The sequence below is a fragment of the Strix uralensis genome, chromosome 2 (genome assembly GCF_047716275.1).
Source record: "Strix uralensis isolate ZFMK-TIS-50842 chromosome 2, bStrUra1, whole genome shotgun sequence".
In the NCBI taxonomy this organism is placed as follows: domain Eukaryota; kingdom Metazoa; phylum Chordata; class Aves; order Strigiformes; family Strigidae; genus Strix; species Strix uralensis.
In genome coordinates, this window is record NC_133973.1 from 65,394,947 (window position 1) to 65,420,568 (window position 25,622).

The 25,622-nt window shown below is 42.0% G+C and overlaps 1 protein-coding gene across 2 annotated transcripts in view; it reads right to left on the bottom strand.

Annotated features, from left to right (window-relative positions):
• The window catches only part of AFF3 (ALF transcription elongation factor 3), a 335,959-nt gene that overhangs the window by 25,514 nt on the left and 284,823 nt on the right, over nucleotides 1-25,622 (bottom strand). For both annotated transcript variants that reach the window (XM_074859046.1, XM_074859045.1), the window contains 5 exons: nucleotides 20,298-20,463; nucleotides 11,468-12,511; nucleotides 8,797-8,918; nucleotides 5,200-5,401; nucleotides 2,540-2,667 (listed from right to left, as the gene is read on the bottom strand). In XM_074859046.1, the coding sequence (XP_074715147.1) occupies nucleotides 2,540-2,667; nucleotides 5,200-5,401; nucleotides 8,797-8,918; nucleotides 11,468-12,511; nucleotides 20,298-20,463 (1,662 nt within the window). The remainder of the gene's footprint in view (nucleotides 1-2,539; nucleotides 2,668-5,199; nucleotides 5,402-8,796; nucleotides 8,919-11,467; nucleotides 12,512-20,297; nucleotides 20,464-25,622) is intronic.

Below are 25,622 nucleotides of genomic sequence, written 5' to 3' on the forward strand. Positions count from 1 at the left end.
TAACATGTGAGTCAAATTTGTTGACATTTAACATTTGCAACCAGTCTAATCTGCTACATTTCAGTGACTTCTCTGCACAGTAATTTCAGAATCAAGTCTAGTATAGCTGGTATTCTGGTGGTGTTTCCTAGATACAGGTTGTGGATAACAGTTGCAGTACATGAAAATCTTCCCCCTCTAGTTAGCACAAAAGGCATTTAACCATTTTTGGTTTTTAAGGGCAAATTAAGACATATTTGCTTCTGTGTTTTATCTTATCTATCTTTCTAGATTGCTTTTTTTAATGGGCCACAAGTTGCTTGGGGACATTCCACATGGAAGGCACTATACAGAAACAGTTTAATTGTATCTCTCTCTGAAAAGGTGAAACAGTTTTATTGAAGATGCCTGGCAGAGAAATCATGTGTATCACTAATGGAGAAAGCAAGTGATAAAAGCCTCTTAGATGATAGAGATGGTAAAAAAAGCAGTTTTCCTATGACAGTATTCTAGGGGAAAAATGAAACAAACCAGTCCCCATGGTTTGTGTCAACATCTTGAGGAAAAATCAGATGAAGATACAATAGTTCTGATGTACCTGTTACTGATTGTGTTTTTTTTCTAATCCAAACAGATGAGCACATCCTACAATTCTGACTTTTATCAGGCACACTGATACCTTTCTGCCTTGTATGTACATGTTTAAACTGCAGAAAAACTGAACAGTTGCAAGTAAATTATAGATGATAAAGTATTTTAAGAGGTATGAAGAGTTAGGTAGTACTTCTAAACAGTTTCAAATTTCCTCAATGGAGATTGCTGAATAAATGTACTGGAAGAGTTAAAAACATGGAGGGAGGTGGAGAAGGAGGGAAAATAAGGATATATACACAAGGGAGAGTTTTCTCCAAAAGGAGCAGAAAAATGGATTACATTTATTCAATTTACATCTCCTTATGACTGCCATGAATACACACAGAAATTAATCTCACCAGCCTTCTTTTCTTGACATACGAAACGGTTATATCCTTTTGAAGTCTACGGGAATTATTTATACCTTATAGTAAGAAACCTGGATTCTCTTTATGAGAGGCTGCTGTGCCTCTAGTTGTCCCTGAGACCAGGTAGTGTGAACAAACATCATTATTATTATTATTATTATTATTATAAAATCCCAGTTCTGGTAGAAAGCAGTTCCTGAGGAAACAAGGCTGTTATCCCAGGGTTTCCTTTGGTATAAAAGAGTTAGAGATGTTGCGGGTGAAAGTCTGGGAGTATGAAAGGCGCACCAAGGTCACATAGCTTATGGAGCTCCAGGCAGTCTGAGGCATAGCTTGAACAGAATCTCTTCTACATGAGCCAGAAAAAAATCAGTATTTTCAGGCCAGAACATTACCAGTCAAAAAGAATCTGGATTTTCTACCTACTAGGATTTCAACCTTCAGTTTCACCTTTACACCTTATCTAAATAATACCACATCCTAAATGACCTTGGGAAACAAACCAGCATTTTTTATTTACCAAAGAGAAGAGAAAGACAATTACCAGCTTAAATTATTTTCAGAGGAGGAGAGCAGGGGTGTTTGAAGGATGTAGTGGAGGTGGGGAGGGCCAAGTATCCCTCCAGGTACTCATGTTAACCACTGCTACTTCCTACTCGCCCTGCCCTTGTGATACCTTTTTCTGAGCAGCAGTAGCAATGACAGCAGCAGCTGTCAAGGCTCAGGGATGCAAGGTTCCCATATGTCCTCTCCCCCTGCTCCAAAGGGTGCACAAGAAGGGTGCCCCTCTCACCCCGCCTTGCAATGGTTCTGTATATATTAGTAGTCTGATGTGTGCGTAATTATATCCCAGAGCCCCAAGGGTACTAATAAAGACTTAACGGCCCTGACCTGCCTCATGTGGGGCCTCCCCACTCTGCCCATGGGCTAAAGAAATCCATTTAAGCTCAGATCTGGGCCTTCACTCCCCATTCAACTCATTGTAAGTGTGTCTGTCTTGAGCCCTTTCACAGCCATGCTTGTGCCTGGCCATGGTCCCCACTGATCTTGATGCTGACCTGGGGACTGTCTTCCTGGCTGGACTCAGACCTGCCTCGTCACTATGGACACCTGGCAGTCACTGGGCTGCGTCTGACATTCACCAGGTCTGATCCTGACCCGACCTTGGACCTGCCTCATCACCATGGACTTGCCTGAGGATCTAGGCTCTTGGTTGAACCCGACTCACTCTTGGGCCTGCTCTGCTCACCTTGTTTGGGTGCTGTGGGACTGGACTCCTGGCTGGCATGGCCCCTGTCCGGCCAGCCGTGTTCTGCCCCTTGGCTCCTGGCTTCCTGTCCTTCAAGGAACAGCCAGCCCTCACTGTTCTCTGATGATTAGAGGCTTAATTTATGATGAAAAATTAAAGAGTTTATATAGTATGTCTCATTCATTTCTCAGTGTACAGTATTACTATAATACTGGCCATGTCCCATTTCCTGTTGGACAAATTGTATTTTTCTCTCTTTAAATGCAGGAAATGACATTGTTTTCTTTATTTTAAAGACATCTGTACTTACATATCATCAAAGATAAGCTTTGTCCTTCTGCAGTCCCTGGGCGTGCTGGACAGAGGTGACCAAGGCTCTGTTTGGGACTGTGGCTTATTGCAGAGAAGAACATTTTCTGAATTGATGTGAATTGCTTTCTAGACAACAAACAGCAAAAAAGACATTGAGGAATTGGCTAGTAACTTCAAAAAATCAACTAATAAACAACAGAGCATCTTTGCATTGTGTTGTAAATTGGCAGTTAGTTTTCCTACTATTTCAGCAGGGAGTATGTACAACTGCCCTGTCACTGATGCCACAAATTCACAGATATTGCTCAGAGCACTTTGTAAAGGGCTTGAGTTTCAATGTGATATAGAGAAGAAATTGAGCAGAACTATTAGTAACTGCCAAAACACTCTGAAACACAGTAAGTGAAATTATGAAAGAATAGATCTTTTGTGGTCATTTAGAAGATCAAGTTATATCTCTAGTCTTCAGCTTCCAAACTAGCATTCCAAGCTGCCTCGGGAAAGCAAGGCTCACTTGTTTGACTTGTTTCACGCTGCACTGCTGATGTGCCTGTGTGGTACGGATTTGTAGCCCAAGGTCCAGGTTTCTTTCAGGGTCCCTGACCAGCTTGAAAGATCACTGTTCTGTGCCACAGCAGAAGCACATGTCTTTTGGCAGGGTCTCAGGTATTCCCTCAGCTGTAGCCCTGTTCTTCATGTGGCCTCACGAGCCCTTCATCCCACCAAGTGACCTGCTGTGTGGGCTACTGTGGTACAGTGCAAAGCAGAGGGCCCCAGGTTGTTTTTGGTTGATAACCACTGCCAGAAAACACGGTTCTTTCTTTGTCAGGTGACAGACAGAAATGCAATAGGGAAATGGACAAAAGACTAAAAACAGATGAAAGCCACTCCCTGGCATGTGGAATTACAGAAATTTGAAGGACCCCTTGGGCATGCCAGTTAGGTGCCAGATGGGAAGATGGGATAAAACAAAGCTAACTTTAACATTCATAGTTCATGAGCTCTCGTCTTCTATATAGCACATCCAGATCAGTTCTGCAGGCTAAAGTTTTCAGATGAATAACCAGATACATAAGAATTTTATTGCAAAGGTTGTTAAAATGTTGACCAAATGGTGCATTGCTAGGCTATGCAGAAAATCTCAGTGAAATGCATTTGCTAAGGGTGTGGATCATAAAGCAATCACCTTTTACTTTTGATTTCCAGCACATTTGCCTGTGAAAGAATTTAAATTGTTTTCAAGATGCCCAGTGAAGAATCATATCATTATAATTCTGAATGGGTTATAAATCCCTAAACTTATGTTTTAGATGTTAAAATGTTTAAAAATTTACATTTAATCCATGAAAAAATAAATTAATGACTGTGATATGTTGAAATGCCTTTTTATTGGAATATTTTTATGTAATTAATTTTATTTCTATTACCAAAAGCATTTGTGAGATATTCTTGAGACACAATTTATGATAACTTGTTTTTTTAAAAGTGTCCAAAATTAAGGTTATAGTTACTACTTCCCCCTCCACTCTCAAAAAATAAATATATTTAAATATATACATATATACTTAACATATACTGTGGGGCCAGTTATCCCTACAGCAAAAGTGTCTGGAAGAGACTGCTACAAGTCAGATAGTTTCTTTTCCTGAAAGTTGCGTAAGCACTAATACTTAGGCTTTTGAAGCTTCTTATGTATCATATAATAAATACAACAAATAGATACAGGATAAAATATATAAACAGCTTTTGTAGCAAGGAGAGGAGCATGGGCCTTTCTAGCAGCAGCAGAGTGCCCTAACAGCTTGAGTAGTGGACATCAATATGATGGTACCCAAATTGCTTCTTCTAGGTATTTCACACAAAGCAGAACAGCTTCAAGGCAACGACGTGATAATATTTTGCCCTTGATCTTCTACCAGCAGTGTGGCGTAGGCTGGTGGGTAGGGTATGATTTTGAGAGGTGAGAGTGAGAGAGATATGTGAATTCCCTCAGTCAGAAGAGCTAACAGGCTCTTTACTCCAGCATCCCAATCACAGTACTCATGCATAAATGGGAGCAACATTACTCTCATTCCTTGCTCTGAAGGCAATGGCTACCACACGGTGTAGTAATATGGCCTTATCTGGAAAAGTGCTCTGGATATATTTAATGTGAGCAAGACTCTCTGACAAGTATCTGAATACCTGAGATCTGATGGAGCTGAGTTGTGAGGCTGGTGCTAAGCTGTTCACTGGTGTCAAGAGTAATTAGAAGTGTCTGAGAAAGTTGGTTGTAAGACATGTAGGAGAACTTGTCTGCAGGCACACTCATTGTTAGGCAGTGGCTGAGTAGAGGCCTTATACAGTAGAGGCCTTATGAACCACACTTTTGGATGTAGGGGGCTTGCATTGTGCCCAAGCAAGCCTAAAGTAATTCATTTTGGGCCATTAGCTTTTACCTTTTGGTTATGTAGCCTTTGTTATTTGCCCGCTTTACAGCCTGCCCTCTTTCCGTTCTTCTGTGCCTTGCTAACTCCAAACCAGAAAAACTGAATTTACAATACAACATTCATTATTACAATTTCTTTGCATAACAATCTGCAAAACTATCACAGACTGCAATACAAAGTGAAAAATATACAGCTAGTCTTTATATTGTGAACAACAGCATAAACTTACATTGAAGTCTCCGGGATGTGGCTGCGACTGGATTTCACCCTTATGTTTTTTGCTGGAGGAGATGGAAGGTAATAGACTGCTGCCATTAGGTCTGCTGGAGGAAGTTAAATCATCGTTGGAGTATTTGTGTTTTGATGCATCAGAGAGGGGAGAGACGGGTGACCGAAGCATTTTCTCATTTTTATTTATTGGTATTGCCAAGCTGGAAATGGAAATTACAGTAATGGAGTGTCACAAAGCTGGCTTTGAGAAAGGTAAATGTTTTATATATTACCAAAACTTTGAATTTAAAACCTGCTGGCAGGATAAAGTCTATTGGTATCTGGAAACAAGCTTACAGTATTGGGACCAAGAGTTCATTTACAAATTTGTATCATGTTTCTCCTCTTTCACTTCAAGGCAAATTGTAATTCTGGAGTTAATATAAAGTCTATATCAGAGTACTTGAAAAAAAATAGAGAGATAAATGGCCACTTGCTCACCATTTCTTAAGGGATAGCTGGAGATGAAGATTAGGCTCTGAAGTGTAAGTTCAGGTTATGGAGCCCTATTTCACCATTACAGGTGACAATTTATAAGCCATGGCAATAAAACCATATGTGAACTAAAACAGGAAATGTGTTTAAAGATGACTGGCTTGTCTTTGTGTTCAATGCCCAGGCTTTGGTAGCACTGTTTATACTAATCTAATACAGATTTTGAAGACAAAGAAAGATAGGCTGGTAGTGCAGACAAAAGGAAACATATGCAAACAGTAGACGCAGAGAAATGTGAGCTGCTCCATCTTCTAAAGAAGAAAGCTATAACACAGACAGTATTTTCAGCTTTCATTTATTTGGGAGAAGCTCTGGATGAGGAGAAGTCAGACAGACCGTAAAAATATGCCCAGAAATAAACTTCAGATGCACTAATTTGAAGAAAATATTTAGCCGAAAATCTTAAAGCAGCACACACAAAATAAAAGTTTTTTTAAGGAGACAGTTTGCATTAAGACTAAAACTGTGATTAAGGTCAGACAGACTATTTTAACACAATACCTTTCCCTGTCACATTCCCCTTTATTCAGCCTATTACTTTTTATGGACAATTCTCACTTCTTTATAGTTACTGTATCAGACAGTATACACTTAATGGAATCGCAAAAAAGAATATGGTACAAAGTATACTTTATTTCTGCACATAATTTCAGGGAACAGAGCTAATTAAATATGCTCTTATCATACATTTGTCCATTTATCTGGCAAGACTTTAAAAACTAGCTGTGAAAGAAGCCATGAATCGTAATTCAGAACCTTTCCTTTTTCCCACCGTGTGGTACCTTTAAAACACGTGAACTGCTTTGCTTTAATGACTAATGCTGTTTATGAAAGCAAGAATCAGGGTGTGTAAGATGGACAATTGTGCCCTTCTTCTCCCCCTAAGAAAAATAAGATCGTTAGGACTATTTTGAATGTGCAGGACGGTGCTGTCATTTCTTTTCCTCTTTTCAAACATGAAACCATGCCTTGGCTAGCCATGTTTATACATCACTGTCAAAGTGCAGCCCTAAAGCACCCAAGAGAAGCCATAGCTCTTTGGAAGTGCACCCAAGCCTCAAAAGCTTGGCCCAGAGCTTGTGAGGAGTAGCTGCAATCTCTAGTTGTGTGGCAAACCTTCTACATGGCCTTTGGCATATTGCGTAGGGCCCACCTAAATGTTTTGTGAGCAGTCAAACTGCAGCAGCACAATCATGTCATACTGAGAAGCCATGCAGAACAGCCTGCAGTGAGCTGTCATCTGCTGGGACTGGGCACATTGTGGCATCCGATGCAGGTGCAAGACATTTGGGGTATCTCTGCCTGACCCTGCAGCCTTTCTTATCAAGCAGGGCCTTGCTTAGTCTGCACCTCAGACTGTAATTCCACAGTAGAAAATGCTCATGTCTGAAGGTGTTTTCACTCCTTTCTTTGCTACCAGCCCTCAGCTGTGCTGACAAAACTGTCTGCGTGGCTCTGCTGGGAGCTGAATAGTAATATTCTGGACGAAAAAAAAAAAAAGGAAAGAAAAATAAAAAGAAAGAGTTGTGGTTTCAGACAAGTTTCTTGATTGAATTTACATGAGGCTTTCACAGGCAGCTATGGTGGCATAACTGGAGGGGGGATGTGCCAGCATGAGCAGCCACTGGTTGCAAGAAGGACAGGAGGTCCTGATATCTGCATTGCTGCTTTAGCTACAGCCTCAGTAGCCCATCCTCAGCTGTGGGAATATTAGCATTTGGTACCATGTCCTACAGCAGCATAAACCACGGAAATACCTTGGAAGCAGGGCAGACCAGAGAAGAATTAGGAGGCAAATATACATTTAAGACCTTCTTCTTTGTTTCTTTAATGTACAGTTGCTACCAGGAGTACTGAATGTAATGTCAAGCAAAACACAAATTATTGTCCTGCTTTCAGGAAGCACAGAATTAACCCTGTGACATAGCAAGCTATGACAGCCATGCTATTCTCTGAAAATGAATGCGACGTAAAACATATGACACTGTGGTAACAGGAATGGCATGTCTGCATGCAATCACCCACAATAAAGCAAACTGTCCTGTGTATTGTTTTCACTTTATGAAACATATGTGACATGTCAGGACAAAGAAATTGAATGCATATTTTTGAATAAGCACTACATATATTAGCTTTCTTCATTATTTTTTCCAGTATTAATTACAAGAATTGCTCAAACTCATCAGTGATCTGTACAATAGAAAAACCTACTACAATAGGTACAAATATTCCCTAATTTTAGCAGTTTCATCCCAGGAGATACCCTGATACTACCAGAAAAATTACTTTATTAAAAATACTGATGACCAGCATGTACTAAGCAGCATGCATCTGAACTCTGAAAAGATACATATCAAAGTCAGACTGTTGAAAGCCTCCACAGAAACTCAGTATGATTGATCTGAAATTGATAGGGTTCTGTGTGCATAAACCATGTCCGCAAATGCTAAATATTAATAATTTGTTTCATGCCCTGAATCTTTTGAAAATTTCATTGTTTGTAAAGTCTGAGTTTCTTGGCCTGAAATACTTACTAATTACACAGAATTGCTTGTAATCTCAAAAATACTGGATCTCAGATATATTCTGGAACTGAATATTGCAGTCATTGTTATGAATATTTTTCTCAATCTTTTCCACTGAGTTTATCGATAATTGTATTTATACAGTCAAACTTTAAATTTGAAATGTAACACTGTAAGGAAAGAAAAGGCTGTAACATGATTGCCTATGTGAATTGGTACCTACAACACAGTGTTTGGGAATATGTCTCGGACCATTGCACTGCTCTAGCTATAATTACCCATTCCATGAGCCTCAATGAGCCTCACACTTGAACTCACAACTTCTTTGTGCAATAGGACAAAAATGCAAGTATATAAATGTGTCAGGAGCTGCTAACTTGTTCATTAAACCAGAAGAAAGGAGAATGCAGTACGTAATTTTTCAGCATAAAATGTGATAATTAAAAAATAAATCCTATTAAAAGAAAAAATAACACACGGCATTAAACTGCAACTAGTTGTATGACTCAGTGGTAAATAAGAAGGAAAATGCTTACCTATTTTCATTCATATTGCAGTGATTTGCTGTTGTGATGCTGTGGGCAGAGGCAGCTAATCGTGAAGAATCTCGCTCTAAGTGAGTCTTCTTGATGTCTCTGCACTCTTCCTCATTCTCACACTGAATGAAGAGAAAGATAATAATCTTGTAGGGTTTGGATTTACTACAGATCCAAAAGTATTTCAACAAGTCAGGGGCTGGTATTTTCTGGCATTTTGGTATTAATGATGACACTTTCTTTGAGCATATACCTAACATGGACCAGAGACAATTGGTCCATGTCTTAAAAAAAAAAAATCTAAAGAGGTGGTGTGTAAACAAAGGAGTAGAATATAAAAACTTAAATTGTTTCCACCACTTCCCCACTTGCACTTTGGGCTATTTTTTCTGTATATTGCCCTCTTTGCCCATCTCCTGTGCGCTTTTCTCTTGTGTAGTCCTCAACTTCATACCTCTTTTGTCTCTTGCTCTCTTTTCTTGGCATCAGTGACTATGCCTATATTAGTAAATAGAATAGATCAGCAACTGGTCCTGAGACCAGCCAGCATGGCACAGCTCGCATCCATGCACTCGTCTCACTCCTCCTTCAAACCAGGGTATGCCACATTCAGATTGCTTTTTGGGAAGGGACCTTAGTCTGGTCCCAAGCGAGGGCCAGACACTGGCTGGAAGAACAGAAGCTGACCCAGGCCAAAACCATGTTAGCAAGAATATTAACAGTTAAACAAAGCAGGTGGCTGTGTGCCACCACTTGGGACTGTACCCTGACCATATCTAGCCTACTACTATGAACATAGCCAATGTTTCCTGCCACTATTGAATTTCTTGTTATGTTTCTTAGGTTCTATCATCGGCTCCCAGAGGCTCTGCTTTCCCAATCTCCTGCAAAGTCCACATCCTTTTCCACTTCTAACACTTCTCCAGTTTCCAGTGCTGGCTGATTTTTACTTGTCATCTGTTGATTTTGCTGTATTTATTGCCTTGCTGCATGGCAACAACATCTTGTGTGTTATCCACTGCCACTGTGGCTGCTGCTACCGGGTTAACATTGTGGCTTACACTCCACAGGAGTGAAGATCTTTTCACACCTCAGTGCTTAACCATCCTCCTCTGTCACCACTTTGCCCATCTTCTTGAGATCATGACAAAGGTGGAAGTAACAAGGGCCTCTTTCTAATTTTGCAGTTATGCCTGATAGGCATATTAGTCTTATTAGTCTTATTCATAAAGTCTTTTGGGACGGAGGATACATATTGTGAGCTTGAATAGCAGCTGTCCCATTGAGGGTCTTATTCCAGGCTGAGGGGCAATTTGGTACTCCAGGAATGCCTCGTATTTATTATATCACTAAAATCACCACTAACAGCAGTGCTTTAAAACAAAAAGTCACATTAAGCATTTCTAGAATGACTGCATTTATTTCGCTCTTCTATCATTTCCTCCTGTTTCCTTCTGGGTGTACAGCCTGGCATAATCCCACTGGTATCTCCTATGGCCTAAAACACAAATATTTTGCTTCTGCTGCTCTTTCTTGACGTGTTTCTCATCATTTTATACTGTGCAATTACTTCCATGCTACTTCCTAAAGAAAATGCAGATAAACACATCTCAAAGCTTATCAGGGCTCTCTGTTATGGCTCTACCAGTAGCCAGAACAAGGTTGTCACATTTCAGATACTAAAAAAAAAAAGAACCAAAAAATGAAAAAAGATAAAAAAAGGTAAGACTGATTTAGATAAACTGTCCTCAAAAATATACATATCTGCACACGTACAGTAGCTCAGAGGGTGACAGATGACTGCACAGTAAAACTGTCCAGAAATTGGGCAGAAGATGATTCCATTTCAGAGTGACTTTTGGGATCAGATTGGTACAAACGGACCAGAAAGCCTCCTTAGTGGACAGCTGTGGCCATGGGGTGGAGGGGGCTTTCTCCTCGGCACCACTGGCAGCTCAGAAAGCGTGCAGGAGAGGCAGGGTGGAAGGGTGGATGTGACCAGAGGGCTGTGGCCACCCAGCTGCTGTGATGGTGCTGCTGGGGAGGGGGCAGCTAATGGACTACACTTCCACTTCTACACCTGCCTGAGAGCCCTGAGGTAAAAGGGGGCCACTGGGGTGCGAGGGAGGCAAGTGGCAGAGCCAGGCAGGTCCCAGGTCTCTGCAAGCACATCCCCCACGAAACTGGGGCTCCCTGCCAGGACTGAAGGGCTTGCCTCTTGTTGACAATCTGAGGGGAAAAAAGACGCTGCCTCTTCTTCTTCCACACATGCAGTGATACCACGCAGACTGTGACGGGCCGATAGTTGTCCCTTTACCAACCTAAGTACCACCTCCAAATGCTCAGGTTTTGAGAGAAGTGTCAGGAGAGAAAACTATCCTACTAAAAAGGCAGTGCCTTCGCTAAGACATGGAAAGCCCCGTGCCAGCAGTGAATGCCGTCTCCAAGGGGCTGTGATGCCTCACAGCCAGGAGTTTCATCACCTCCTGGGATGGCATAACCCCTGGGACTTGGCCAGTTCCTACATGGCAAGCAGGGACAGATCCCAGCTCTGAAGTGCCATCCCAGAGAAGACACTGCCATCGAGCACTGGACATGGGCACAAGAGATGCTTGCCTCTCATTTGCCGGAGGCCCCCCTTCCCATCCCGATCGGTCCCCCTGAAGCTCACCTTGCGTTTCCTTCTAGATTTCGGTAAACCCTTCTCTGCGGGGGGGTCAGCACTACTACCCTGCGGGAGGCTGGCCGCCTGGTTTGCTCCAGCGCTCATGGCCAGCGGCTCTTCAGGCAAACGCTCTGGAATCCTGGACAAAAGAGCCAAGTCAATGTTGACCCACAGCGACTTTACCTCATCACTGTCTTTCAGAGGAGACAGGAGCTCATTCCTACCGAAAGGAACCAGGGTGTAAAACTGTTCCTCCAGCTCCTTTGCTATTTCACTACTAGTCCTGGCATTAATGGAGCCAAAGGCACTGCAGCCGCCGTGGGGTTTGCTGGCGGCGCCGGTCCCTGCGTCCTTGGTACGCGGCTCGGCCCCAGCTGCCGCTGGCGCCTTGGGCAGCGGGCGCTCCTCCCGCTCTGACTCAGAGCCCGAGTCAGAGGAGGATGATGAGGACGAAGACTCGGTCTCGATGAACTCCTTGGATTTGGGCGCCGTTTTGCTCGGCCCCCGGGCCCGACGCTTCTCGCCGGCTGCAGCCGAGCGGGGCTCCCGGCGGTGACCCGCTCTGCAGCCACTGTTGTTGCCGCTGCCGCCAGGCCGAGCCCTCGGTGCCTCGCCAGCAGCGCTCTCCGGAAAACTCTGGCTCCCGGGGGGCTCCTCCGTGCCGGGGCAGGGGGGGCCGTCCCCGGCAGAGGTCCTCTCGGCCCGCCGCGGTGCCTTCTTCCCCGCCGCCCGCCTCGGGGGCCCGCCGTCGGCGGCGGGGGGTGACTTTTGCCGGCTGCCCTTGCTGCCTGGAGCTTTGTTGGCGGTCCTGGGCCGCGGTCCGTCCCCGGCGGTGGCGCTGGCGGTGGCGCGGCCTTCCCCACTGCGGTGCTCGGCCGGGCCCGCGGCCGGGGTCTTCTCGCTTTCCTGCCGCTCTGCCTTCACGCGACCGTAGTAGGGATGGGCCTCCAGTGCGGGGCCGTCATGGTGGGTCAGGATGGGTGCCTTGTGCGGGGTGACTTTATTCAGCCACTTGTCCAGCTGCCACTTGTTGGACGAGGGTGGCTCGGGCTGAAAGGGAAACAGATGGCAACGAGGTTAGTGCCGAGACCTTGCTGCCCTTGCTCCAGGGCTCCCTCAGGGACACGGAAACGCCGGGTCCCTCCTGGTACTGCAGAGATTTTCCTCTGGTCAAAGAGCTGCCCCCAAGCAGCAGCACCCCCCCTGGCACTGGCCCTGCGTGGTGGGACGGGAGATGTGGGGCATGCCGTGCGAGTGGGGATATTCTCGGTTTCAGAATGAGGTTGGGAAGGAGGATGGCTTCTGTGATCCACCGTTTCTAAGGATGATTCGCGTAGTGCTACTGGCATGAGCTTTACAGGGAAACGCTCCCAAGTTTCCAAATAGAAGAAAATATAATGGCAATAGGAAGGGAGGAAAACAAGACAGGGATATGGCTGAGGCTAAGGGAGGATAGCTAGTAGGAAAACTAGAGATATGTATTTTGTGTCCCGCGCCATTACAATAAATACAAAAAGTAATTAAAAAGCATAGAGAGGCATGTAGTGGGGAGTTGGAGGGCTAACCAGGCAGTTCATGTAATCTGTGTGGTACTGACGTTACAATCTTGCAAGATCCCACAAACATTTGTTGTGTGGTGGTATTGTCAAGTGCTCATTTTGTGAGTATTGTGCAGCTGTTAGTTTTTCTCTTCATTCCTGTCACAACACGATCAAGTTATAAGAGAGCATCTAAAACATAATGGTGTTTGGACAGTGGAAAAGTGGGATAATCATGATTTCAAATGTAACCACAGCTCAATGTTATTTCAGAACAATGTGCAAGTGTTTTCTAGTGCTTCTTGCAATCAGTAATTTGAATGTAATAAAATGAAGAGGAAAGGCAAAAAAACCCAAAAGAAATAAATGATGGAGTAGATGGCCAGCAATAACCTAACCCCACAGAAGCCAATGTGGAAAGTCTCCTAATTTCTGTAACTGGAACCAAAATTTGATCCACTAGGCTATTGCATATGAATAATCAAAAAGCGTGTCATGAGTCTAACATGAAAACCATCATGCTCTGGAAGAAAGTTTGCTCAAGAGAGGATATCCACAGTCTAACTTAAGAGTCTCTTACTTAACTCCTTATTTAAAGTAGGTGCCTGAGGCCAACACAGGTTTCCTGCATAGCCAAAACCATCTCTAGAATCACCCACTGAGGGTTGTATTCACTCTACATGGAGCAAAGGCTCCTAAAATAATCAAAAAAGTTAGACATCGGAATTCATATGATACAAATATTCCTTCTCGCAGAAGTGTCTAATTTACTCGTTATCAAGCCAGCCAATACCTATGGGAAGTTTGCTAGATTGCCTTAACTTTATTTTTTCTTAAGCATACTCCCTAATATCTTACATGAGGAATTTCTTTCCTGAGCTGTAAATCTTGAAAATGGATGGGCAGTATTTCTCTTGGATGAAGACGTATTTTTACAACTCTTAACACTTTATCTAAAATAAACAGCATTTTTTGATTGCTGCTGAAAATACAGATAGATTTGTTTGGTGCCATTCATTGTGCACATACTGAATTTACTAGATATATAATAGAAGGTTCACTATACATGGAGGTCTCTCCACTGTTCAGTTGTATTTTCTTAAAGGACATACATCAGAAGCACATGGGGAAAAATATACCTCTGCCCATAAGTATAGGTCAGAGTGAGGGCAGCTTGAAAGTTCAAAAAAACTTCCAGCTTTTCTGTTACATCCCATTCTGTCTCTATGTACCTTGTAATTCTTGAAAACAGTGGTTCACAAAATATGGATTTCAAAGAATCACAGTAAACAAGCAGAAAGCAGTGATTAACTGATACAGTGTCATAACTTGGCAAAATGGTACTTCCCTAGAATGATATGTCTGCTACTTAGGCAGAATAACTACAGTCCCACCAACCTATAAGCCAACTATGAAGTCTAACAAAAAGGATCAACAATGTTGCCAGCTTTACTAATTTTGTCAGGAGTTTCAGGACACTTGTTATTTTTTCTTAAAGCCTCAGATCTCAGAACTATGGGCTTAGATGCACTTCTGGTGTTTATTTAAATAAAAATTCAAATCCTTGTGGCTACTGAAAAAAACCTTAAGATGTGTCTGCTAAAAAAACCCTTTAAGATGTATGTCAAAGCCTGCAGCCCATCAGTTAAATTAAAAGAATCCAAATTTTAAAAAATCAGAATTTTAAAACTTTCTCACTATTTTTGGGCCCTGATACAGTTTTGGAATACTTGAGATTGTCAGTGTGTATGAGTGATGCCAATTCGCTTTTGGAAGTAATTTATTCAATTGATTGCTCTAACTGAAAAGTACTGTACTTTGAAATTACTTAAAAAAACAAGGTACCTTGCAAGAGAACAAAATCATGACAGCCAAGAATGAAGAGCAGGCCTGGTAAAAAAAGGGATTGGGAAAATTGACTTGAAGGTTTTCGCCAGTCCACTTTACATGCCTAACAGCAATTTTTTGTGGGAGAAAAAGAAAGTCCCTAATTCACCAGTCCACATCACCCCCCCGAGCATGTCACATACCATTCTACGGAAGAAAAGTTAGTTTGCTCAAAGTGGGAAATTTTCAGCAGCACATAAGGATGGAAATAGAGATGAATATATATCCAGAGTGATCAGATAGCGGAATGGTCTCTTTCCCTTGTTTTTTCCTTGTCATGGATATATGCTGTCCTCAAGGCCTTGTAGACAACTGGGTAGTTTTTAACTGGGGTAAAGCTGGTGGTGCCCAGATGGGCAGCAGTAATAGGAATAACAGTCTGTAATGAAGCTGACTTGCAATGAAATATGGGTTTGGCATGAAAACCCAAACCAGGAAACTTTATGAGACAAAGATAGTTTCAGGGACCAATGCACCACAGGCATACACATGTGCCAGGCTTCATCAAGAAACAGAAGGATGTGATACACTTCCTTAAAAATTGTGGGTGGATTCATCTGTACAACATAGACACTCATATCTGAGCTAGTCAACGAGTTCCTTCTCCAGTCAGTGGACTACTCTTCTAGGGTGTGAAAAATTCCCTCTTGAAATAGACATCTGAAATAGGCCAGATGAGCCGGGCCCTAAAAATGTCTATTCCTCTCCACCGACTGCAAAGGGGAGGCTGAAGTGATGAGCAGATGTAGGTATCTGTAGTAGAAGTGTCCAACTTTAGGTGGGATGACTCCCACACAGCACGTCTATATGTCTTAGATCTCTTCAAGGCAACAAGTGCAACCAGAGGCACGAGTGGCATGCATCCAAAAGAAACCTTCATCAAAACATTACCCAGAAACACTTTCTGGGGTAAAGGGCTGTTAAACAATGTAAGTGTAATGGGGTCACTCTACGCTTGTTATTACAAAGAGGGACCTAAGGTGTAGCTAATACCATGGTAAACTTGAAGCATGACACCAGTGTCACTGAGAGATTAGACAGTCTGTAATATGCGCATGTACTTAACCCACTGCGGGGTAGGACTGAGCTATCTGCCATCCCTGCAGAATACTCTGCCTATTGTAAATCCACATACTAATTTACTCTTATGATAACCTGCTTGTGCTGCCCTGCTATCAAAGATTTAATTCAGGACAGTCCCCATACAAATGTGGCGCCTTGTCATTATATTTAAGGCATAGATGATGATGAAGATGATGACGATAATTATGATTATTACTACTGCTACTTTATTGCTACTGTTATCACTGCTGCTAGTGCTTTATCAAATTAGAACTGGGGATTCCTGTGCATTAGGCATGGCACACATATATTGGAAGAGGTTGTTCCTGCCACAAAGAGTTTTCTAGAGGGAAAGGAGAGTTTAGTTTGTAGTCATTGTCAAAAATAGCCCACAGGACAGGGAAAGCCCATGAATCCTATTTGCAAAGGTAAAGATAGTTTCTACAGTCGGTCTAGTGGTAAAATCCCCTTTTCTTCTGAGTGTACCAGTCAGGAAGTCGAATCATGGCTATACTTAAGATGGGAAGCAAAAACTTTCTGGAAAACAAGACAGATACAGAAAACATACCCCTCCTATGCTGCAACCCTAAAACTATAACTCTTCTTCCCCTGCCTCCCTAATGAAATCTATCAGTGAAGAAAGTCAGGAGCATGCTTACCAGTTAGCTAGTCTGTTAGATACACACATTCTTCCTATTTTTGGAGCTAAAGAGAAGAGAGTCAGTGCCACAGAGCACCTGAGGGAATAGCAGCGATTCACAGGCATTGGCTCCTCAGCCACTTCAAGTGTCCAGGTACTTGAAGGACTTGATGCACAGTGGTCAGGAGGTGGCTCTCTGCTGATGAGAGAGCAGGGTGGGGAAGAGCATAACCCTATGAACCACTTCAGCTCTGACCTGGTCAGTCGCAGTGTGGGGACTTGAGATTAAAGAGTATAACCTGTGATGATGGAATAAGCATGGACAAAAAGTATATGTGAATCCTTGAAAAAGAAGAAACAACTTTAATGGTTGTGAACTAGACACAACAGCAGAGCCTGTAAAGGACATTGCATCTGGTTTGTGGGGCTGGCAGAGCCCAGGACAGGACACTCTCTCTTCTGGCCTGGTTACTGTTGACTAGACACTGATGCTTTGTCCCATGCAATGGGTTCTCTGCTTCCTTTCTGCCCATTCCGCCCTCTTGTCCTCCCTGCATAGTGGGAATTCCTGGTTGCCTAACCAGATTCAGTCTTATTAAAATCTGCAGGATAATTCAATGGAACGAAGAACAAACAAACCAAATTCTTAGCTTTTGAAATGTAGCTCTTTCTATGGACTTGACACCCATGGTTTTTTTCTACCATCTGAAATAATTGCAAGGACAAGACGTTGTTGTTTTCTAGAGTCCTCATTTATGACGTTAATCAGGTCATGCAAAGAATTCATGACTTCAGCAAAGAAACAGGAGATAGAAGCCTCATTCTCTTGTTCATAATTTCAGGTTTGGCAGTCTACAAAACTGTAACTACTCACATTAATGTCTGAGGCACCTTAATTTGTCCACATCACTGAAACCAGTCTGAATGTTGTCTCCTGTTCTAGCTCAGCCATTATTCTTAGTTTACTGCAGACATAAAGTGTAGACAGCTAAGCCTGTAGTCACTACAGGCTCTAAATAGTCAATGGAAAGAAACAGACACTTTTAGGGTGCAATTCATCTAATCTATTTTATATGTATGCTTTACAATGAGCTGCCTTTACACTCTAGGCAACTGCATTTAGACACCTGAGAACAACTCAAAGATCTCAAAATAAGATGAGGAAAAAAATGCAGAAGAAATAAAACAGCAATTGAATTTCTATATAACCTCAAATGCAGAAGACACACTGTCCTAAAAATAAAAATCTTTGAGTATATGCATATAATATTTCAGATTATGGGAAAAAAAACCCCCATCAAACCAGAATGAAGGCCTCATAATGGTCTGCAGATTTCCAGATTAAGTTCATCCCAACCTGGAAATATGGATTTCCTGCCCAGCATGTGCTAGAGTACTCAAGTTCATTGTACCTGAATTTATCAGTTAATGTTAAAGCAAAAGCAAAGATGTATTTGCTTTTTCTGTCTTATCCAATAAATGAAATTAATTTTAAGACTAGGACTGGAATTGAGTCCACTGCTTAAATTTAGGCGGACAGGGCCTCCCTTTAAAGAACTTCCAAGAACCTGTCTGTCTCCATTTACTGGGTAAGAACACGGTATATACTTTAGAAAGATGGCTTCACTGGGTGCATAAGTGTAAGTTTAAGCATTTAATGCAAAGCAGACAGGACTTCCAGTCAGAGACATCACATAAGCATGTTTTGAACTGCTGCCAGCAGTCATACAGTGTGCCTGGGAAAGCACTGGCTCTTGGGGAAAGCACAGGTATTCTACGTCCCTGGGACATCCTGACCCTATCCATGTATGGCCTCTTCCATATCCCATCAAGGCATGACCTATGAAAAACACTGCAGCCATTGCATTTTTTGAGTCATTTACACTTTCACATAAGCATGTTTCATACAGCATGTCCTAGAAGGCAAACCACACAAATATAATGCAAAAAGACAGGCAATCCGTTGGAGCAGTGCAGCTGTTTCGTGACAACAATCACTGATAACTTGGGCTCTGTACAGAAGTAGTTCCACAGATCTCGAGAGGATATGTATAAAATGCTTAAGAGGAGGCCCTTCCTCCACGTTTCCATGACTTTCAGTCCCCTGCTTGACTTTATGAAATCCATGACCTGCCTCAATTAATTAACTTCCCCCTTTCCCTGTGGAATTTCTGCTCTCAAGTTCAAGCAGTATGGGCATCTGCCTAGATAGTAAACACTCCTCCCTTCCTGGGTACTATGCTTCTCCTCCTTTTACCTCCTATTTCCCCCCCCCCCCCAATGGTTCCTTCTCTTTCTTCTCTTTATCCCTTTTCTTCCACCTTCTGAGATCCCTCAGGGAGAGGAGAGACCAAGCGTGAGATGTCTGCACTAATTCCAGTGGGGAACTAGGCAGAGAGAGAACAAGGTCTTAATGGGTCAGATGAGAGAGCTCAGAATGGGAAATAAGACATGGGGTAGCACAGGGAGGGCAACAGAGAAGAGAGACTGGAAGGAAGAGAATAGGGACGAAAGGAAAGAGAAGCAGAGAGAGAGATTTAGGAAAGGGACAAAGTGAGAGGAAAATTAATTGGAAATGGATCTGAAAGTACTGCAAAGAAAAGATAGAAAGAAAGATAAGTGTTAAATAAGGAACAAAAGTGACAGAACCTGAGAAAAATATATTAAGGATGTTTCTGTGAGTCCTGCATTTTGCCTGATATGAAACATGGCCCCAAATAACTGAGCAAAAGACGAGGAAAGGGTTGCTGGTTATTCAGTATAATTTTTCAGGGTGGGAGAATAGGTGAGGCATAGTTTTGGAGGGAGGAATGTGGTGATGGGATGCTTTATGTGGAATAGGAAAATACACTGGCTGTATTTAATGTGTATTTACAATCTTGATGGTAGTTTTTTGAATATTTTTACATACATTAATGTGTGTGATGTGGCTGTGGAGTTCATGGTTTTATGCTGAAGGTGTGTGTTGGCCAAAACATGTAAAAACGTCAATCCTGGTAGAAAACCAGAGCAGAGCAATCAGCCTTGTCATGTCTGTTGAGCGCTCTGCAGAGGTGAACGCAGAAGGTGGCACAGCACTGGCAGTTTAATTGTAATTTGGCTAGGGCTTGTCTACATGTGGAAATTTTCAGTACTAGCTTTCCAGATGACAAGTTTGGGCTTAATGTTTTGCACCATGAGTAATTCAGTTTAGTCCATTTTGGAGGTGGATTAAAATAAATCACACAAAGGCAGCAGTAGCAGAGAATAATTCACTTAGAGAGTGAGGTGAGGGAAGTGCGTGAGTGAAAAACAACTGCTTTGCTTTAAAAATCCACCCTCAAACTGATTTTGTAATAGCTTCCCTGTGTAGAGAAGCCTTTAGTTCCCTTGCAGTGCTGGGAGCCCACATTAGGACTTACGCACTAAGCAAGCCATTGCTATGGAGGCAGAGTTGCATAAAACTTCAAGCAAGCTGTGAGCCTTGCAAGGCACTCCACTCATCTCCAATTTGAGAAAAATATCACAAGGTTATTTCTTTCTTCATTTTTGTTTCAAATGCTTTAATCTGCCCCAGGATCCCCTGCCACTTGCATTTCACAGCATGCCAGGAGGAGGATCACTGGGCCTTTCTCCCCACAGCCTCCTTGTGTTGGCTTGGCTGGAAAAAGGTCTGAGTGGGTGTAATAACAGATTGCCACCCTAAATCATAAAGAGCAGAAGCCCTTACCTCTGGGCTGGAGTAATGTGAGGGCTTGCTGCCGTCACTCTCGCTGGAGCTGCTTTCACTCTCTGAGTCAGACTCTGAGCTGGTCTCGGATTCACTGGAGCTGCTGCTGCTCGACCCTTTGCTGGAGACTCCCGAGGCTTGGGCGTTGGACTGCGGCACCACCAGGCTGCCAGCCCCACACAGAGCCCATCAGGGAGCAGGGAGGGAAGAGAAGAAAACAAGAACATAAAAAATCCACATGTAAAAATCATGGTGTTTTAGGGAGCATACCTATCTGCATGCCTGTGAGCTTGTCTCTGCTGCTAACAAATGGTGAAGTGAGTTCAACACTACATTATTATAATTGAGGGGAAAATATGGGATTAGCCTCATATCCATTTAAATTCATAGCCTTTGCCATCTCTTCTTCATTTGAGGGAGGGTCAAGTTTTCACTTCAGCTTGTCTCTTTTCTCATTCAACAGACATTTTAGGATATATTAAAAATATCAAATGTTAAAAAACAGAGTATAGAAAGCAGTCTTACACTGTCTAATGAACACACTGCATAGAGGTGAAAGCAGAGGATGAAAAAGGTGAACAGTTAAGAAATGGAGTTGAACTCTACAGTACCAGTCATTTATAAGTAGTAAGAGCAATAACGATAATAATAACAATAATAATACATCCTCACTGGAGCTTCCAACCCCCATCTTTTGTTCTGCACACTTCTTCACCTACCCGTAAATGATGTGGTTACCTGTATATACCATCTTGATATTGACAACTGCAAGATCTAAGACTCTGATCCTGCAAAAACTTGAAGAGCTCAGGCTTGTGTTTGTGCACGTCAGCAGTGCTGTGCTGTCAGCAGAGCTACTTGCCTTCTTAAAAGTTATGTTTGCATGCAAGTGTTTGTATCATCAGGCCTGACAGCAAAAGAAATGTATACTTTCCTGAAATAGTTGACCATGCATATTAAAAATATCACAGTCATAAAGATCTGAGTGTGAAATGTCCTATTAAGTCATCCAGCTTATTCCCCAGGCAATGGAAGATTGTTCCCTATAGCAGGGTGCATTTTCTAGTGAGTTGTCCAATTTGATTTTAAATGACTTGAATGCAGCTTTTACTTTTACCCCTGGGAAACTTCTCTGCAAACTAACCCAAATTCCACTGTCAGAAATTTCTCCCTACATTCAACCTGAAGTTGCCCTTTTTAAATTTATTGCTGTTACTTATTATTTCATCCTATTACTAATAGTTACTATGATAAATTATCATCCTCCCTTTTTGCTTTCACATATTTGCAGGCTGTTTTCCTGCCCTACTTCAGTCATCTTTCAGACAAGGCCTTACACATTTACTTCTTCTGATCTTTCTTCATAAGTCATTATCTCCAGGGATATGGGATCATTTTTATGGCTCTTTTCTGAACTCATTCCAATTTGTCTATATCTCTCTGATAACAGGATGCCCAAAACAGAGTGCAGCATTATAGATGGGTTCTCACTAGAGCCCTAAAATGAAGGGCTATTACCTTCCTGCTTCTTGATGCGTTGCTTCTGTAAACATATACTCAAGCTGTGATGGAATATATAGTCCATTAACACTCCTACATCTCTTTCAACACTGCTTTCTCCAGAATTCCTCCACAGATAGCTACATTTTAGATTATTTGCTTCCAGAGAGATTAGCTTGCTTTTTTTCTTCATACCAGATCTCATTTTCTTCTTTACCGCACATGCTTCTAGCTCTTTTTGATTTATTTCTCTGCCCTCGGAGGTGTCTGCAGCAACTTCTAATTTAGTATCAAATGCAAACTTAATTAAATGGTTATTCACTTCTTTTTCCAGATCATTAATGAGACTGTTAAATAAACCCCACATGAAACACACCGGTACCCTAATAACCATCTCTTCCCAACTCCATTCACCAGTGTTTATCATTACCCTTGTTTATGCTCCATCAGTCCAATATTGTGGCTAATGCAATGTGATCTTGGAGATGCATTTTGTGAAAAATAATATCTAATAAATAATTACAGCTCTGCTATGTTGTACCTAGCGAATTGTCTTTACCTGCTAATGGTGCATTTCATTCTGGAAAATGGTACCTGACACCTGACACGAGCCACATATGACAGGCAATTTCTGGAGCTTTGAAAAGAGGCCAGGCCATCAGAGATGCAGTTTCAACTCCGTGATTACCCATGGCCACACACTTCCCAGCCTTATCCCCGCCTCCCCTAACATATGCCAACCTTTCCCCACTGGACCACCTGTCTTGCACAAGCCAGTATTCCTACCACATCGCCTTTACTTATAGCATCCCCCTTGACTTTTGCTAGAAAGCGGCACAGCTGCCCATGGCTTTCTTGCTCCAGAGAGTTTCTGGTTGCTTGGGAAATCGTGCTGTTGGAGAGCTTTCTGCACCCTTTGAGGCACAGCAGGGACAGGCAGTGCAGAAAACCTCACTTGTGATCTCATCTTACTAATTAAAGCAAATAAAATAAACAGGAGAGGGAGGAGATGACATTCATTTATATTTTTGACCTTTATTTCCATCCTTGTAACCATCAGGTGGTAGAGAGAGGCAACAGTAGAAGTTCATGTTCTGGCAGGACAGCTCGGTGCTACATGCATGTTCGCAGAAGTGCCTGCCAACACTTGGGAGGCAAGGGGTCTGTCATCACGCACAGGCATTAAATGTACCAATTACAGTGAGTGCCTTTAAAAACTTGCCCTCTGCTATTTTTGTTGTTATTCATGATGTCTCTTTGTCTAGGCAGGTAGGTGTGATAAACACAAGATTTTCAGGCAGCCATTTGTATAACAGCATTAAGGCACAGAGGTGCCTGAAACAGAAACAGCTTCTAAACTTGTAAAAATTTTCCTTCCTGGAGAAGGAAAATTAATGTTTTGTGCACTGCTTTGGGACAATGCAGTCTTCCACTTCTACAGGTTGCCCAGTAAACTCTAGATATAAGTTGTTCACTTATATTAACAGATTACAGTCAATCCCTTGCTAAAAAAATAGTGAGAGCTATATAAAGGCCATTGTGAGTAGGTTTTCTAGTTTTGATTTTTTTTTCTTATTTTTTTTTTCTTAAGGGAATATGAAAAGGTAACTGCCTTTTCTGACAGTGTAGCTTAGGGAATGCTTTTGACAGTGTCCGACTCTGATGGATTTCCAGTCCTCTCCACAACAGCATTGTGACTGTTGCCTGAAAAGTTCTTCAACATCACAAAACATCTGCACATTTATGTCCTGCCCCTAGTGACTGTGGTTTTAATTTTTAAACCATGATTTTTGTTTGGCATTGACTGAAGTATTTAGAATTGCTATATAGGGGATGAGGGAGAAAAAAACCCCACAGTAATATTTCTTTCCTGTTGTGACATGAAATGTTTTTCTAGGCTGCTGAATAGAAATTGTTACTACAGCCATAGATATAAAATATAACTGTTGGACTCTTCACAAACATCTGGAAATCTATGTTTGCTGCTCTAATGGTAGCCAATATACTGCAAAAATTTAACATTACAATATTTTCCCATTTATGCTGATACTGTTGAAGTCTCCCTGTCTCCTTCTACCTTTTCCATTTTTAAATATAGCATATTCTTATAAGGATATTCATTATATTATAGTGACCAGGGTGAAAACAGTTACATGTTTCTTCATGCATTCTTATTAAAAAACAACCATTATTTTAAATTGGTGACTTCCATTTTGGACTGTTCTTTCTAAAGTATGTAAGCAAGATCATGCAGTCAAAGTAAAAGACCTATTTACATTTTAATGACTGTGGCACATAACATTCATGCATATTTTGCTACTGGCTTATGCCCCGGAATTAATTACTACATTAGTAAATGATATTTTTATTTTAAGCAATTAAACAACAATTTGGGTAAGCACCACTTTTCTTTAAAGCCCTTGATCAGAACATGCACTCTCTGACTTCAGAGAGAGAGTAAATACCTTATAAAGTTGCCAGAAGTTCAGTAATAAGGTCACTTAATAACCAACACACCACCTGAAGTTTCTGATTAGATATCTCCCATCAGCCTGGCTACATGGGATGTGGGCACCTAAACACTGTGCAAGTCTCCAACAACCTATTTTCCTGCACTGCCTAGTGCACAAGTCACCCTTCTCTGAAAAACTGCTAGATACCTTGTGGCCTCATTTTTTCTCAGATGTGCAGGTTCAGAAACACAGTGATTTGGGGGAGATTAATACTTTTTCACTCAAACTGATTTGTGATCTAAGTTGAGAGGTGGAGCCATCTCAATCCCTGGAGAAGCCTGAGAGGTTAGTTGTGGTGGGACCAGTTATTAGCTCCATCAGACTGCATGGCCACAGCTAGCCTTTGGTTTAAGCACTTGTGCAGGAAGGTGTGGGCATTTGCTATTCAGTCAGTGGAGAGAGATTCCCAAATCAGATTGCCTCAGTGGCCCTCGGGAGACTTCTTGAGGTTAATCATGCTGATCTGGGTCCTACTCTATGCTTCGTATTAAGCTGCTGCTTACAGCTGCACTACTTGCCATGACAATAAATCATGGCATTCAGCACTGGCCACAAGAAGTTCCTGGGCAGCTAAGCATATATGCTGCATTGCAAGAATTCAGTCTCAGTGTTTCAAAGACAGACAGCATGGAAGCCTGACCAAAGTACAAGTAAAACAGATGCATTTCTTTACCAAACTGCAAGTATTTGGTAACAATATTAAATGGATTCAAAAGAGAAAAATCCCTCCTATGATGAAGAATTTGTGATCCAAATTCTTCACTGTGTTACAGTATGAAGGTACTTTATACCTACAATACATAGGTATGAATGATTATCAAGAATGCAAAACAACGGAGAATTAGGCCTTGAAGAAAAGACTGTGCCAAGAAAACATATTAGAGTGAGCCTCTGAAATATTTTTCCAGGCATAACAAAGGCCACACAAATGCTCATGCTTCATATTTTGGAGTCCAGTTGGTCTGTATAATTTCACTTTGCAAGAATTGTATCCAGAGCCTTATTATCAAAAAGCTCAGTAGCACTATCAGACACTATCTGCTGTATTTGGTTTTGTGTCTGGAGAAGGGACAGTATTTAGTCAGTGTCATCTGCATATCTGTGATCATCTAAACTATTCTTCTAAATCTCACCCTGTGGTACCATCCTTCAAGCACTGTGCAACTACCAAGTGGCCCTGGCGCTCCATAGGAAAAAGGAATGCAACAATTAGTGTGAAGAGCTGATTTGAATAAAAAAAATGACACTGTTGGGGATCACACTGTCAACATTGAGAGGTAAACATGGAGAAGGTGACCTGAGTTTGTAGATG